Source organism: Schistocerca piceifrons, chromosome 6 (genome assembly GCF_021461385.2).
Source record: "Schistocerca piceifrons isolate TAMUIC-IGC-003096 chromosome 6, iqSchPice1.1, whole genome shotgun sequence".
In the NCBI taxonomy this organism is placed as follows: domain Eukaryota; kingdom Metazoa; phylum Arthropoda; class Insecta; order Orthoptera; family Acrididae; genus Schistocerca; species Schistocerca piceifrons.
Window position 1 is genome coordinate 588,850,868 of NC_060143.1, and position 18,293 is coordinate 588,869,160.

General features: G+C 38.5%; 1 protein-coding gene across 1 annotated transcript in view; it reads left to right on the forward strand.

The window, feature by feature from the left end:
- The window catches only part of LOC124802464 (cadherin-99C), a 628,642-nt gene extending 613,765 nt beyond the window's left edge, over positions 1-14,877 (forward strand). Inside the window, exons 27-29 of the mRNA XM_047263250.1 lie at positions 1,594-1,726; positions 2,206-2,347; positions 13,367-14,877. Coding sequence (XP_047119206.1) covers positions 1,594-1,726; positions 2,206-2,347; positions 13,367-13,505 — 414 coding nt within the window. The 3' untranslated portion in view covers positions 13,506-14,877. The remainder of the gene's footprint in view (positions 1-1,593; positions 1,727-2,205; positions 2,348-13,366) is intronic.
- The last annotated feature ends 3,416 nt before the right edge of the window (positions 14,878-18,293 follow it).

Genomic DNA, 18,293 nt, shown 5'->3' on the forward strand with positions numbered 1-18,293 from the left:
CACATTTGAGGCTGTATCTTCTGTAATCAGTAACAAGAAAGAGGGTCTAGAGCGTTGTTGTTGTTGTCTTCTATTGAATTGACAAAATTATTTTGTATACTATGCTCTGTCTGTCAACAGTAAGAATCTTCTATAGTTAATGATGATGCTTATCATTGGGGCAGTTGATTCCGGCTGCAGAGATTTTTTCCCCATCGAGGTAGTTTCAATACATCGTTGACACGGTGATGTGTGAAAAGCCCAGTGCCCGTACAATCTTCTGAAACATGGAGTCCCATAATTTGGTTACCGTAAGGTATGCTGGTGTTGTGTGTGTCTCTCTCATCATGTATTTGAATCTCATACTGAGAGCCAGTACAAGAACTGGCAATGTGTGAATAAAATAACAAATTGAAGTATTCCATTTTCTATTGCGGTAGAAATGCTCTGCTCCAACAAAGCAGACACCGCTGACTCAGCTGCTCATTACTGTGTACTATGTAAATTAATTCATATGCCATTATAGTAAGAATGATAAGTTTAAAAAGGAATATAAAAATGTACATTGATATACAATCAATGTTTAAAAGTCAGATGTTCCATTCCATTAAAGGATATTCTTAAATATATGTACAATGTTCATTTTCGCTAAGAAACTTGGTGACAGACTAGAAGCTGGTGGTAAATAATAAGTTCTTCAGGCTCTGTTAGTCTATATTAAGGTTGAATTATTTCTCAATTGATCTTTTTACCAAATCAGAATTATTGCTGTTTGAGACAAACTGATGCTAGTAATGTAAGATTGTGTAGATTTCGAACAAATGGTATTTTATAAGCAGTGTGGTAGTTCTCCAATGTTTGTTGCAACAAATTCACTGTTGACATAATGTCAGTTTTATTTTTTTTAAATCTCTATTACACAGTTATTCACAAATAACAGCAATAGTGTACGCAGCTGTGGCTCATCAACTTAATGTTTAATGATAGGTAGGGCCTTATTGCTGTTTGAGACAAACTGATGCTGGTAATGTAAGATTGTGTAGATTTCGAACAAATGGTATTTTATAAGCAGTGTGGTAGTTCTCCAATGTTTGTTGCAACAAATTCACTGTTGACATAATGTCAGTTTTATTTTTTTTAATCTCTATTACACAGTTATTCACAAATAACAGCAGTAGTGTACGCAGCTGTGGCTCATCAACTTAATGTTTAATGATAGGTAGGGCCTTATTGCTGTTTGAGACAAACTGATGCTAGTAATGTAAGATTGTGTAGATTTCGAACAAATGGTATTTTATAAGCAGTGTGGTAGTTCTCCAATGTTTGTTGCAACAAATTCACTGTTGACATAATGTCAGTTTTATTTTTTTAAAATCTCTATTACACAGTTATTCACAAATAACAGCAATAGTGTACGCAGCTGTGGCTCATCAACTTAATGTTTAATGATAGGTAGGGCCTTAACTACTAACATTTAAGTTGATGTGCCACAGCTATATACATCACAGATGAAAACTTCAGTTTTGTGTATTCTGATGGTTCTGGACCTTTCACTAGAAAACAAAATGCAGGTCTCACATCAGCATTGTACAACACACACTTTTCACATTTCAGGTTCTGCAGATGAGTGTCCCACTGGATGACAGTGACAGTTACAATGATCTACAACTGGACTTTAGCAGTAAAAATCATGCTTTCAGCTTAGACAATGTGAGCTACATAACAAAAGAAAATGGTGACAGCATAGGTATGTCCTACCAATTATTTTATGTTTGTATCAAATGGGAAATTCACTTAAGAAACAGAAAACTGTAAACATATAGAATTGCTGGCCAGTGGTTACAAATGCATTTAAAAGAGAAAAACTAGTCCTAGCTTTCAGAACTATCAGTTTCATGGGTTAGAAAGGAATGGCAGGTCAGTCAGACACCGGCACATTGTGAGGGTGTGATGCAGTTCCTGCTTATTGCCACTGCAGGCGGGCTCCTCCCATGCTGGGGTCTGACAGACCTCCTCTCATTTCTAACCAATGAAACTGATAGTTCCTAAAGGTAGAATTAGTTTGTCACTTTTAAATGTGTCTATTGGCTCTACTGGAAGTAAATGCTGGTTGGCCACTAACTCTGATTCCAAGTTATTTATGTGTATCCATTGCATATGTTGTAAAGTTATTCAGTTTCAGAGAAAGAATGGTAAAGAAATGACTCATGTTTATATCACTTACAGGCCAGCAGAGTCCTGTAAGTTCTGATGCTGCCACAACAGCGCGTGCTTCCAGTATAGCGGGAGGTGGGCATCACAGGAATGAAAGTGAGCACAATATCATGGGTCAGGATTCTCCTCACATATCAAATCCTGTTTATCAAAGGTATGAAGTAGAAAATTTTCCAGTGTTCTTCCTAATATAAATGTGTACTGGTTAACAAAGGACAAAAATAAATACTATAGACTGGAACAGGAAGAATTGAACTGGTCATCTCAGTGAGACAGTGGATGTAAAGAAAGTTGCATTCTACAGTTTAAAATCAGTCTGTGTAAGAAAAAAGAAAAATTGGACATTCCCAACATAAACTACAAGACAAAATGGAAGGTGATGGCTCTCAACTGGAGGCACTATCACTAAATATCCCCTTTATTCTTCACTGTAATTATGTATTCCAAAATTAACTACACTTCAGATCAAAACTCGCACCCAATAGTGTTAAAATCATGTTGGCTCAGTATGTCTCACAGAGCAACTCAATCCTTCAACACCAAAGGAATTATGAGCATGCTGTTGCACACTGACACTTTGAATTCCTCTCTAAGGCATATCTGGGCAGTGCCACACACTCGTTACATGTCAAATATTGTCATGTAACTTGTCAAATATTGTCAACACACTGTATACTCCACAAAAGACTACCAGCTCACTATTTCTCAGAACAATTCCTTTTTTAATGGCAATAGATTATTTACAACAAACTTTGTGAGGGAATAAATATACCGTGAAGCAGTAGTCAGATTGCCGAACTCCTTAAACAGACGTCTGCAAGATAGTCATGGGTGAGCGCCCCATGATATCCTTAGAGCACCTTTTGAAGCAATGAAGACTTTCTTCTTAAAGATGAGTCACCATAAAGCTTTACTCCTTATGATACTGAAAGAAGATATGCAAAATATTTCAGCTTACTGACGTGTATTTCACCAAGATTTTCAATGATTCTAAGTCCAAATGTAGCTGAACTAAGTTCTTTTTGGAGCTCTAAAATGTGCTTTTTACAGTCAAAATTCTCATCAATATGGGCACCAAAAACTATCATTTGTTATTTTGTCAACATGTGTTGTACTTAAAAAAAAAAAAAAAAACTGAGGCTGAGGACATTCTCAGAAAACCAGTCAATGATGCTTTTAAGAACATCGTTTACCATTTCATCTGTTGCTGTATGCATGCTCAGATTAATTATAATATTAGTTTAATCTGCAAAAAGAACTAATCCTGGTTGTTGTGTATTACGTAGAATATCACTTATAAATCTGAGGAACAATAGTGGAGCTAAGATTGACGCTTTGGGAATCCCACATATGATGTCTGCCCAGTCAGAATAATGTCCTCAGTCTACATTGCTTAAACTATTAAGAACAACTTTCTGAATTCGTTTGGTTAGTTATGATATTATTCATTGTTTGGCTATAACATCAATCCCATAAAACTTTAATTTATGTGGGAGAATATTGTGGCTCACACAGTCAAATGCCTTAGAGAGGTGACAGAAAACACCAGCCGGTGCAGTTTTGTAATTTAACGCATGTAAAACTTCATATAAATGGCATTCTCAGTAGAACAATTCTGAAATCCAGACTGTGATTTTCGGAAGATATTATTGTTGCTCAGGTGAGATATTGTTTTAGAATACATCACCTTCTCAAAAATTTTGTAAAATGATATCAGTAGTGAAACAGGTTGGTAGTTATTAACTTCTCTCCTATCACTTATCTTATAGAGGGGTTTAAGAACAGCATATTTCAGTCTCTTTGGAAAAATGCCGTGAGTTAGTCATGCATTATATATTTCGGATAAGATAGACTTACTATATGGAAATAAATATTTAGTACTCTATTGGAAACACTATCAAATCCAGATGTGTTTCTATTTTTGAGAGACTATATCATTTTCTTAACTTCAGAAGCAGAAGTTATGAAGAATATGACCGAATTCTATGAGAGTTGCTTCCTCAACACACTGTTGTGATTTTTCTCTTTAACTGTTCATCCACATACTTTCTAGCATATTTAAGAAATGATTATTAAAATATTGCTACCTGTTACTCATCACTTATAGCCCCCCCCCATAAGTTGAATAGTGATGCTATCCTATTCTGTGGCTGATTGTCCTGGATCTCATTTCACTACATTCCATGTAGCCTTGAGTCTGTTGTTGGAATTACTGATTTCTTGTATTACATTCATATTGTTTGAGTTTTTAATAATTTTCTTTGTAATTTTGAGTAGGTTTTGTAGTGTACAACTGCTGCAGTATCACTATTTGTTCTTGCCAACAGATACATTTCCCTTTTTCTTTCCTCCAATGATCCATGGCTGTTTAACATCCTTTCTGATTATGTTATGCAGAAAGCTGTTTTGAAATAATGATATGAATTTACCATGGGATAGATTAAATTTAATGTTAGCATTTGGTTCATTATGAATTTTCTTCCCATGCCATCTCTTGTATATTGTCATTCAAAAAATGACACTATCTTTTTTATCCTATCTGTGCATCATGGTCAGAGGGAGCATTTGTTACTGGGTAAACAGTTATTTTCTTGCTTTGAGCTGCACCAAAGAAAACATTATCACTTACAGTCATGCTGTCTTTATCCATCAATGTTGGAACGTTAATTACTGAGGTCAAACAGCAGGATCCAGAAAGGTTTACAAATCATTGTTCATATCAGAATCCTTTAGAAGATCTACATGAGCCACTACTGCTTGCTGCTGTCTGACAGATACCATTGTAAGCAATCAAAATGCCTCATAAACAGTTCAAAATTTGGCAGTGGGGACCTATGTACAGTTACAATTAAGTGTGAACAATTTTTCGGTATTAATTCACAAGCGCACAGTCCTTTGTGCTGATCACTACAAGATCTACTTGTCTCAATGTTTTTGAACTTGTTTTCTGTCTTAATATACAGTATGTAACAACTCCTCCTTTTCCTGTATTAGTTCTACATGAGTGATATGCTAGAGTGCAATCTTTTATATGTAACATACGTAATCATATGGTTATGTGTGCTCAGATAGGCATGGGATGTCTTATCTTTTCAGAGCTCTCTAAATTTTCCAAAGAGACAAGTTCTTCTACTGTATTACTCAATCCTTTAAAATTCTGATGAAGTTAACCTTACATATTTGTACATTGTTAAGTGTGTTGTGAGGCTCTTCTGTAATTCTGACTTGTTTCAAAACAGGCTGCCTGAATCCTTATTCTAGCCTAAAAAAGTGCCCTTCTGACACCAGTAACCACAGAGATCTTGCTTCGTGTGATGGTGGCCCTCACTCATATTCTGCAAGAACATCAGCCAACCTATAAATCTCCTTTTCAGGTTATGCTATGTCTAATATATCCCCATCTCCCTCTTGTTACAACAGGCATTGCACTTGTATGAGATTTCACTTCAGTCTGCGGCAGCATATTCAACACAGTGTTCACACAGCTCACAGCAGTGTTTACCCAGGACTGGTCATGGCGCTGCAAGACCACCTCAAAACTCACATTTGCATGTAGTTGGTACTCCTATTTCATCCTTGTCTCTGCTAGTACCGTAATTTCTGTCATTAGCCAGGCTGTTCCCCATTCCAACTACTACAACAATCCAATCCTCTTTGTCAAAATCTTTGCACAAATTCCCTATGTTATCTGTCACCTGGCTAAGGCTAAAATACTAAAGACAACTGCATCATTGTCAGTTCAACACCATTACCGGCTGCTAAGAAACATACTGGATGTTTGTCACAGTGACAAATGTCAACTTATGTAATAATAATAATACAGAAGTTTCAGTTGAAATTTTGCAGTGCACTAACAAGTTGGCGTGGACTCCTACTAAAAGACTGGGGAAACACAGGTTTCTGTCTTTGTGGTTGTGTCATCACATCCCATACTCTGTTGATATGAAGCAGTGATGTCCAGCTGTTTGGTGAGCTACTGGAAATGGACTCCTGTGGTCATTCACTTAGATCCCAGGTGTTGCTCGTGTTGCGGTTGACATGGCGTGAGGTTATGTTACCACTTCTTGTAGGGGAATCACTGCCCAACATAGATCCTTGGAATGACACTTGAGTGAGTAATATCTACACATGAAGAGTCTTTCCATCTTTCTTCACAAAGCCATTCTGACATCACACAACATTCAGTTTATTGTTCACTGTTGGTAAATAATAATTCACCAAAAATTATGTATCCTGAGTGTCATGTTGACATATAAGGCTAGAGGGATACAAAAGATATTTTTGTGTCATATCAAAACACTGAGTGACACATGACTGCACATACAAGCATGTGGATCAGAATATGGAATGACCATGTGTCTAGATCAAATGTATCTGTTTATTCCTTGTTAGTCCTGTAATTGTTTAATTATCTACTGTTTGGGGAAGCATACATGTAACGATGTTCGCTAGTACAATGTTGAACATTTTTATCCAAGGTGATCTCTCTTGGGGAAGGCTGTCCTCCCCCCCCCCCCCCCCCCCTCCCTCCTACCCCTTTTTCATACCACTACGCACCCTCACACATCACACAAACTACCAACTGCCCACATCCCAACTACGCTCAGTGGATCAAGGAGGCACAATAGTTGGCCATTGGATAGCTCATTTGTCTTCAGTATCAGAAACCTACTAGAAGTAAAACCTCATAATACAGTGAAAAAAAGAAATAAGAAAAGAAAGGAACAGACGTATATGTTAACCCTAATGGCACAAGATCCTTGTATGTGAGCAGGTAAAATAAATTGTGCAGACTGACAAGAATCCTTCAGACAGATAATATTTGTTCCCATTGAAATGTAATATACATTTTCACCACTTTCACTTGCTCCTGAAAATTCACACAATGCATGGAACTGCAATGGTTATTTTTGCATGGTCACTATACTTAGACAACTAATGACACTTAACCTTGCAGCTGGACAGCTCTCTGAGCAATACAATTCTCAACAAAGTACTCTCTTAGTGAAACTTCCTGGCAGATTAAAACTGTGTGCCCGACCGAGACTCGAACATAGGACCTTTGCCTTTCAAGGGCAAGTGCTCTACCATCTGAGCTACCGAAGCACGACTCACCCCCGGTCCTCACAGCTTTACTTCTGCCAGTAGCTCATCTCCTACCTTCCAAACTTTACAGAAGCTCTCCTGCAAACCTTGCAGTACTAGCACTCCTGAAAGAAAGGCTACTGCGGAGACATGGCTTAGCCACAGCCTGGGGGATGTTTCCAGAATGAGATTTTCACTCTGCAGTGGAGTGTGCGCTGATATGAAACTTCCTGGCAGATTAAAACTGTGTGCCTGACCGAGACTCGAACTCGGGACCTTTGCCTTTCGCGGGCAAGTGCTCTACCATCTGAGCTACCGAAGCACGACTCACACCCGGTCCTCACAGCTTTACTTCTGCCAGTATCTCGTTTCATACCTTCCAAACTTTACAGAAGCTCTCCTGCGAACCTTGCAGAACTAGCACTCCAAACACAGTTTGGAAAGATCTTTAATGTGCAGCAACAGGTACGCCGCATTTTTTGGTGTTACAGAGGTATAAATTCGAATTCCACCAAACACTTCATGTTACCTTCTGAAGCAATGAAATAAAGATTGCAACGCGCTTTTGTAAGCCAGTCATAGCTCATGTCACATGATCTCTCCAGCTGATGACAGCACAGGACACATGCTGTAGTCAGCCAATAGCAAGATCACTCTTAAGTAGCGTGAACACACAAATAAGAAAGTTAATGGTTTAAATTAATATACATAGTGTTGCTACAAGAAAAACAAAGCTTTCACAAATAATATTGGTCACTAAGATTAATAAACTGCAAGAGAAGCTAAGCTTCCACATATAATGTTGATCTTTTTTGCACATATTACACTTTAAGATACATCACACAAATGTGCCAGTAAAATTTTTAATAACGATGTAAATGTCTGATCTTCTGGGCTCATAATTCTTCTAGATGGTCGTCCTCAAAGAGTTGATTTTTAAATGAGAGTCAAACGCTCTGTGATTTAAGAAATTCATCGTACATTCTCTCACATAGTTCATCTTGTGTAAAAGGAAATTTACTTTGAAAGTAATACTTTTCAAACCACCATTCGCAATATTTTCCCATGACCTGTTAGAAATTGGTTCGTTTCAGCAGTTCCCAGAGAGCGCCAGATAACAGGTGTCACAGCGCCTGCGCAGCTACGATGACTCAGGAAGCCCGCATGTTCGTACGTGTAAAACATTAAAAGATCTTGCATTATGTCATAAAAGAAACAAGACACCAAAGGATACTTCAAGAGCATCGGAATTTCGTGAATCATACTAAAATGCATAATTCGCCTTAAAGTGGACTATCATATGTCCAGATTTGGATGTAAATTTTCTTGAGTACCAGTACTGCATTATCTCATGTTTGGTTCTTTATTATGGCATAATGCCATACGAGCTAGAAGATGGAAAACGTGCACTTGAAATGCAGCGAACAGTTGAAACTAGCTAACAGTGCGAAATTAAACACTTTGTTTCAAATAAATTGACTGCCTCGGTGCAAAAGACTAATAAAAGCCAAATCTCTTTAGCAAACCGCCAAAAATAACTTCATTGTTCTGCAAGGTGTTTAATGTTTGACTGTCAGAAAGGTGGAAATAAAACCTGAAACTAACAACATATTTTAGCCTTCCGTAATTATGCGAACGTATTTTAATTCATTTGGTAGCCCCTGCCCACAGAAATTCGTTTTGTTTTCATTTAATGTGAGAGCAATAAACGAAGAGGAAACATCAAAATCACTAAACGTAAACACAGGTCACGTGGAGACTACCCACCTCCCCACTACAACTCAGACTGCTCTGTGCATCAGCCCTGGATCTACGATATTTCCAAACCGGGACAATACTAGATTGTGGCACCCAGCCACACTTCTGTAGCCAGAAGCGGGAGAAAGTACTACTCAGACGCGACTCAACTGTGCATGCGCAAGAGCTCACCCGCAACTGCTCAAATGAATCTAATGTAAAAACACTGTCACGTCACGCTCATTGGAGGCAATATGTTGTTAGGAAGCACTGCATATTCTCCCTAAAGCCTTTGACACGCAGACGCTTGTATGAGCACTGTGTTTTGTTGTTGTATATGGCGCATTTCCTTTGCAACTTAAGTTTTATTTTCGTTTTTTTTTTCCTCTCGTTCATGTTTTGTTGCTGCAGTATTATTCTGCAGAAGCGGGATACAATAATATCCTTCGTTAGAGTATTGGTTATTACCAGTCAAAATCACAAAAATTTAACTGGTAACCAAACAATGAAAAATTCCCGGAATTCTAAAAAATTCCCGGGTTTTTCCCGGTTTTCTCCCAGACGAAAAAATTCCCGGGTTTTTCCCGGATCTCCCGGATGTCCCGGGTTGTATACACCCTGTCCAGGCTAGCAGAGGGGCAGATGCAGACACATATGGAAACCAAACACCATCAGTATACTCCTGACATCAGCTTACAGCATGTGTAGTGTTACATCATAAAATAATGTGTGTGCAGTGTCTACAGTGAAAATAACTTCTTTGCAAAATAGTAGTGTACACCAAGGATAAAAGCGAAGAAGGTGGTGGCACCATTTTAAACAGACTGCCCTTGTGTTCAAAAGGACGAAGGCTCCAATCTTCATCCAGCTATCCTGAGTTTATCTTATCTGGCAGGGATGTACAAAGACCCTAATCTCAGTTTTCTGTGGAATCTCCATATTACTTCAGGAAATGCCAGGATGTTTCCTACTATAATACCAAAACCAACAGTCTGTCTCATCCTTTTCAAACTGGACGTGCATGCAAGTAAATGCCTGTAAATACAAATTAGATGTTTTCAATTGCTCTTAAACTGTAATACCATGACACATCCAGTGTTCTTGTAAAGTTGATCCCGAGATGAATAAACTTACTGCTATGACACCTAACTGTCATCTGAGATGTAACTGTCAAGTTAGGAGAGCTGCTTAATGAAAGGTAAGATCCATATAGGAGTAGATAATACACTTCCTCAGCAATACCTGTGACAACATGAGTACCTCTCGCTCCCCTCCAAGAGGCTGTTTATGGGAATGAGTGTATAAAGAGTTCAGAAGGATCACCTGTAGTACAGAGAAGATGAAGTACAGAGAAGATGAAGTACAGAGAAGATGAAGTGTAAGTGGTCTATCAGCACAACAGACCAAAGGCATTTTCATGATGATTGTGTCCATCCTAGTGAAAGTAGAAAGTGCGCTAATACAGTTAAGAGCTCCAAGAGTTCCCATTTCCTGTGATGTCATTGTAACCTTCTGAGGGATAAGAACCGAAAAGTAGGTAAATACTTTTTGGTAATATTTTATGAAAGTAGAAGGCAGAGCATAATTTTAAAATCCCAAGACATGGGAAAATTACATGGCTGGTTGTTCAGCAATGGTGGTTTGTCAGACTTAGTGGTACCATCCTGGTAGACAGCCAGGACACTAAAGGATTACTGATGCCCATAAATATGGTGCATTTTATCCCATACTTGAGAAAAGGGTGTATAGGTCTGAATAGTGACAGTTACAAATTGTTCACAACAACCTAGCAGACCTGGGCATAAAATCTTTCGAAGGTGATTAGTGTATCCCTCAGTGGATGTTGTTTACATTGCTAGAATGCCTGTCTGTAATTTTTAATGACCATGGCTACTTCATGTTTCCACCAAAGTACAGATTTCTAGTGGTGGGGACGGAGGTGCTACTTACTTCTGCTACTTGTAATATCACAGTAGTGTTCCAATGGAGGATAACTTCACTTATCTTATGAGATATGATATCAGGATTTAAAGAAATGATGAAGTTACACCAAATGGCAATTTTTAAATTCCATAATGGAGACCACTCTGAGATGGAGAAGGAACAATTCAAAAGTGGTCACTGTCACATAAAGCATCATGTGCTTTCCAATAAATAGATACGAGAAAGATGGAGCTACAAACTGATAAACTGATAGCTTGGAAGGTGCCATGTGCTGGGCTAACATGAATGGGAGACCTGGAATTTAAAACACAAACAGTAAATGAAAAAATAAAACCTGTTCCAGTAGATTGTTACCCTGAGGAAGGGTTGTGAAATTTAAATGGGGAGGAATGTACGTACTTTGAAAATCAAATCAGTGACAGCTGTGCGCTGTGGGATCCTTACCAGGTGGGATTGACGGAGGACATCAAATAAGTGCAAAGAAGGGCAGCTCGTTTTGTGTTATCATGCAATAGAGGTGAGAGTGTCACTGTTATGATACGCGAGTTGGGGAGGTAGTCACTGAAATAAAGGCAGTTTTCCTTGCGGCGAAATCTATTTACGAAATTTCAATCACCAACTTTCTCTTCCGAATGTGAAAATATTTGTTTGACACCCACCTACTTAGGGAGAAATGATCATCATAATAAAATAAGAGAAATAAGAGCTCAAACTGAAAGATTTAGGTGTTCCTTTTTCCCACACGCCATTTGAGAGTGGAATGGTAGAGAAGTAGTATGGAAATGGTTCAATGAACCCTGTGCCAGGCACTTAAGTGTGAATTGCAGAGTAACCATGTAGATGTAGATGTAGACCATGTAGATGTAGATTCCCCTTTGCATGCAGATAAACATTTGAATATGTATGACTAACACTTTCAGTGAAGTATCAAATGGTATCTGTTCACAAAAATTTGTCTTGTGAACCAAAGTAAAAATCCCACCCAATGTCCTTCCAAGATCAATTCAAATTTTATAACAGACTTTGTAATGACTGAGACTAAGAGAGTACCAGAATGAGATTTTCACTCTGCAGCAGTGTGTGCGCTGATATTGAAACTTCCTGGCAGATTAAAACTGTGTGACCGACCGAGACTCGAACTCGGGACCTTTGCCTTTCGCAGGCAAGTGCTCTACCATCTGAGCTACCGAAGCACAACTCATGCCCGGTCCTCATAGCTTTATTTCTGCCAGTATCTCGTCTCCTACCTTCCAAACTTTACAGAAGCTCTCCTGCGAACCTTGCAGAACTAGCACTCCTGAAAGAAAGGATACTGCAGAGACATGGCTTAACCACAGCCTGTGTGCCTGACCGAGACTCGAACTCGGGACCTTTGCCTTTCGCGGGCAAGTGCTCTACCATCTGAGCTACCGAAGCATGACTCACGCCCGGTCCTCACAGCTTTACTTCTGCCAGTATCTCGTCTCCTACCTTCCAAACTTTACAGAAGCTCTCCTGCGAACCTTGCAGAACTAGCACTCCTGAAAGAAAGGATACTGCAGAGACATGGCTTAGCCACAGCCTGGGGGATGTTTCCAGAATGAGATTTTCACTCTGCAGCGGAGTGTGCGCTGATATGAAACTTCCTGGCAGATTAAAACTGTGTGCCCAACCGAGACTCGAACTCAGGACCTTTTCCTTTCGCGGGCAAGTGCTCTACCATCTGAGCTACCGAAGCACGACTCACACCCGGTCCTCACAGCTTTACTTCTGCCAGTATCTTGTCTCCTACCTTCCAAACATCCCCCAGGCTGTGGCTAAGCCATGTCTCCGCAGTATCCTTTCTTTCAGGAGTGCTAGTTCTGCAAGGTTGTGTTGTATTTGACACAAAATTATTGTGTTTATTGAAACACTCCAGAATGATAGATTTCTTGTTCGTATTAAGCCCTGTTAATTCAATAGCTGCTACTGCACAGTCTTTGTCTTTACTTACTATACCCCAATGTCATAAACTGTGTTCCTTTTCTTATATAAATGCCTGATCCTCCAGTCTATGAAATAGTCCTGCATCAGGGGGCTGTCCTTCCTAGAAAAACAACACTATGAGTTGGATTTCTGTGTCTCTATGCCAGTGTGCAATGACAAAACTATTGTGCAGTTTAAAGATTAGAGTTCAATATCAGATTACTATATTTTATTTTGTACTGATAACTTGTTTTTTCATAAGGATTGTTTGTGAAATGTTCCATGTTAGTTTTTCCAGTAGTTTGTGGTTCATAGGAGAAGGTTGTGGTAACAATATACCTGCAGTATAACAGAGGAGCTCTAATATAGAATAAAATGGGTTTCCTTGTGATAACTTTTATAGTTTGTAATATGTGGTGCTAGCTGTGCTATCTCAACACAAATTCCTTTTTTACCTTTCTAGGTCTGATGACAATTCCAGCCATATGAATGCCAGTGCTACGAATGAGAATGTGACATTCAGAGAGAAGAAAGATTATTCTCATCTTGGCTTTACATATTTAGGGGATAGGTCTCCAGTAGAAACAACAACAGAATTGTGATTTGCAAAATTACTGAAAAAGAATACTGTTTTGTCCCCAGCTGATAGCTCAAAAATATTGCCATTTCTCTTTGTTGTTCATTAACTACTGCCTTTCAGGCCATAGGGAAGAATGACAGTGCATCTTAAGAGAAAATGATATTCATTTTCAGTTTACTGTTGATACCTCATGCACATTTTTGCGCAAAATCTGTGCAAAAGACTGATTGTAACATTTTTAATGTTGGATGTGTGCTGTGGTCTGTTTGAAAATGATCAATGCTCAAATACTCAGAGATTGGACTGTGTGAATGCTGCAGCTGTAAAATATAAGCAACAATAACAAATCAACATCAGACAGTTTAATACCAAGATGCCCCCATAAAGCAAAACATTCTTGGTACAGAAAGAAAATTTTTTTATCTAGTAGGTATACAGTGAAAGTTAATGAATACACTCTAGCAGAATGTTACATTACTTTAATGTGTGAAATATTATGAAGAGTGTTGAACTCTTTATGCTTCAAACAACTGTATGCTTCGATATATTAAAAGGAAAAATCTTGCAAGCAGTTACCAGTTTTTGGTGCCAGTGCTGCAGTGGCAGATGTACTTAATATTGCATACACTTTTTATCTGGCAAGCACATCAAAGATTTTATGCAACAAAGGAACCACCAATGTGTAAATTTTATTTGCATTCTCACTTTGTAGAGTGCTGAAATAGTAAAAATTGAGCATCTTTGTATTGCTGAAATTTTATAAAATCATAGTTGCAGCATTTTTTCTGATGAGTGTGCCAACTGTTTTGTACTGAGTCTTATACAAATATATGTACAGTGTTTGCTATATAAATGTTATTTGCTGTCATTGGCAGTGTTGTGTATATAATTATAAATGTATAGGTGAGAAACGGCTCATAAGTCTTCCAAGCTTTGCAAAATAAGTTACTTGTATTATAGATCTGAATCATTGCTCATTATTCATTGTTTTCATGGTTGTTAATTTATGGAAATGAAAGCTGTATGTGAACCATTAGAAAGAAATGTGTGAAGGGACCACTGTGGTTACCACCACCTGTGTACCTTGAAATATTTTGTGAGAAGTATGTACTTGAGTGTAATAAGAGGATAGATGTGACTTTTGAAGTGAAGTGTGCTGTTGTGAAAGAAATCATTTGACATATGAGATTTTCATGCAAATAATTATATATTTTTTCAAGAAAATATTTGTATAAGGAGTAAGCATTGTAAATATACAGAAAACTTACATGTTGATGTTAATGCAACAAATTTTATTTATTTATTGTTTATTTTTTTCAAAATTATAACTTGTGCATAGATGTGATATGAAATAGAATTTTTGTACTTAAATGCAAATGAAATATTTAGTCTCACTTGTATCATCTTTTCATCATGTGATACATTTCAGATTTTAAACTGATGTGCAGAAAACATTCCTTTTTCCTGGTACCCTGTTAATATTTTTACTGACTAAATATTATTTTTAATAAAATGTTGTTCAGTTTTTGACTTATATTTTATTGCTGCTCTGAAGATAAGGTGTACTAATGAACCTACACAGTGAAAGTCATGGAGGTTCTAGATATTGGATCATATTGTCTCTGTCTTGCTGAATGGTTATGTATGCTGTCCACAAATGAAACTGATGTTTTAACAAATAATGAAAAATACTTTCAGGAAATGATGGCAACAGTGTGGTCTCCTGGAAATACTTATGGAATAAAAAACAATGTATCACAAACAAAAGTAATACACCATTAACTATTTCTTGTCTTATCATCCTCAATTGTGTTTAATTCCATGTTGATAATAATTTCTTTGGAACTGTCTAATCACAAACAAATAAAACAATTTTTCTTGCCATTGATGGTTCGCCTTTATTATTTGCAAGGCATCTTCGGCCACCTGGAATGTATATGTATTTGTGTTTAATCTATTTTGCTTTACGTTTTGGACATCGTTTACTGAGGTAATAAACAGTTCTGATAGTTTCTGCTTATCTGTGTCATAGTGATAGTATAAATTTCTCCTTATAAATTTCTACAAAATTGTACAAATTGTAAGTAGAAATTTATATTACCATTACATCACTGATAAGCATAAAGTGCCAGAACTGTTTATAACCTCAGTATATCGGAAATGTAAAGTGAAACCCAAATGTGTATACAGAGTGATTCAAAAAAACTCTTACAAACTGATATAGCACATTGGGTATACAACAAGGATCAATAATCACATAGGAATCTGGGATTGCAAAGGCCATCTGGGGCTACCAAATGGTGTGGTTATTTAGTCACTTGCTGCAAATGAATACCCACTGCAGATGATAAAAGTTTTGTCCAGATGCATCGAGGCACACGTGACATGAAGACTGCAGTCAGCAGCAGGTGTATCTTGAAGACATCCTGCTGCCACAACAATTCTGTACACTATGTCCTCCAGCAATGTAACAGGTGTTTCATACACAAGGCCCTTCAGATAACCCTACATACAAAAATCAATTGGGAACAGACTGGATGAGCCCACTACAACCAATACAGTGGCTGGAAAGGTTGCCTGCAAATGTGCCCTTACTTTTCTGCAGTGCTGAAACTGAATGTGGTGGCAAATAGGTACGGGGACTTCATTCGGCACGTCTGGCAGAGCCTCTTGCAGGAATACGAGACATCTGCAACCATCAAGTTAACCCAGGAGAGTGCACGGCCCAATTAAACAGTCTCTGACGATGCAAGCCCACATGTTAAGGTTATATTTGCATTAGGACACATGGATATGTGTAGCATGTGTGTTCACATCTGCCTCCTTATGAAGGTTTGTGTACATTCATCACATCCTCGAGTGAGAATGCAGCCTTGTTAATGAAGAGGATACTCACTGTGAAGCTTCAATCTGCCACGGATTCCTGCAGAGACCACTGCAGAAATCCCGTGCACTTATTGTAGAACCCCGGTTGAAATGCCTGCACGCATTAGAAATGAAATGGATGTGTTCTCTGGTAATGTACAATGTGACAGACAAAGGGGTGGGGGATGTCAGTGGTGCAGGATACAGCTCATGTACTTGTTCATGGAATATGCCGCACCCTTTTGAGATTGCTTTCTTCTGCCAAAATTGTCTGTGCTGTTCATTGCTGACCATCATCCAGCTTGTGGACATGAAATAAGCTGGTTTCATACAGTTGGTGTTGCAGGGTGGCAAATAATATGTGGCACATCACCTTTCTATTGGGATATTTCACACAATACAATGGCATGCCTTCTCATCTGTTGTAGCTGGTTACACCTTAAGTCAAATGCATCTCAGCCATTTTGCGGTACATGTAGCTAGCCATGTTACTTCCAAAGCTTCCACGGTGTGAATGGTGTTGGTCTCCAAGTGCTCTGCCTGTTTTTGGATAGCAATGCCCACTTGTGATCGTAGTGCCCCCTTGTGGTTTTGCGACCCCTGGTTCCTATGTGATTATCGATCCTTGTTGTATGACTGATGTGCGTGCCAGTCTGTAAATGTTTTTTTTAATCATCCTGTATATCCCAAGCCACTGAAGATACTTTGCAAATAACAAAGGCAAAACACATATGGCAAGAAAAAAAATTTTTAATTAAATTCTAATGAGATAGTTTTAAACTGATAATTATCAATATGAAAGTAATACAAATGTGAGGAGGAAAATGATGAATGAAGAAAAACTTAAGACATGTTCAAGAATATAAATTTTTTGTGAAGTAGAGGATAGAATAAAAGAAGATATGGAAAAGAAGCAAAATCATGAATAGAAAAAGTCAAGTTGCTGCTCATGAAGAATAGGAGGATATTTTGCAACAATGAAGACAGCCTCACATAACGTAATGTGCAGCTATATGGGTTGTCCTTCCTCACTTCTCTGCTAAATATCTTCCAGTCTGTGAGTTACTCTGGCCCTGTTACGAGACACCTGGCGATGCTGAAATAATACTAAGACAATTATTGTAATGGAGGGTCACCACTACACTCAATTACTGAGAAAATTGTGAAAAAAAAGAACAGCCTTCATGCTTAAGTGTTAATTGTAAAGCCACACTTTATTTGGCTGGATAGCTTGATAAGCATGCTGTTGAGCACAATAAAATATCATTTATCAGTACGTACTAACTGTATTTTATTCGAATAAGACCACTGCACATTTAAATACAGTATAAATAATTAAACAGGTGGGATCTTACTATTATAGCCAAATGTGGGATGGAGCGTCTGCTACGATGTCACAAACTAAGGCAGCAGAGGGCAAGATGGGATAGCATGCTGTTGAAGGCCAAAGAAACAATTTGCTGTCAAAATTAATAATAAATGCCCAATTTTGCACGGAAACAACCGGTGACCAGTGAGACACCGTCCGCATCCAGCCGGCATGCTGCAACACGTATGTACCCGGCTTGGCTGATGCTGGTGCTCAGTGTGTGGCAAGTGACCCCATCAGATAAGTCATGCCTCAAACACCTGGAATTAGGGGCACACAAAGGCAGTCGGATACGTTGCTGTGGAAGTCAGCCCTGTGATAAATGACTACATCGTAGAGGCCTTCGGTGTGGAGGCGCACGTGTTGTGTCAGTGGCAGACAGCTGCAGCGCTTGGGTTATAACTCACTGCCCTCTGGACAGGAGTCTCGACTTGCTGCTGCAACAAACCCAGATGTTCTACTGCATGTTTCACAAAGCCTGGTAGGTGGGCTTAGTTCGAGAAGCTGGTACCGTGGGAGAGATCTGAACTTGTGACTGCTGCTGGCTGTTCTGTGTTGTCCCCTCGTCTGGTGTAG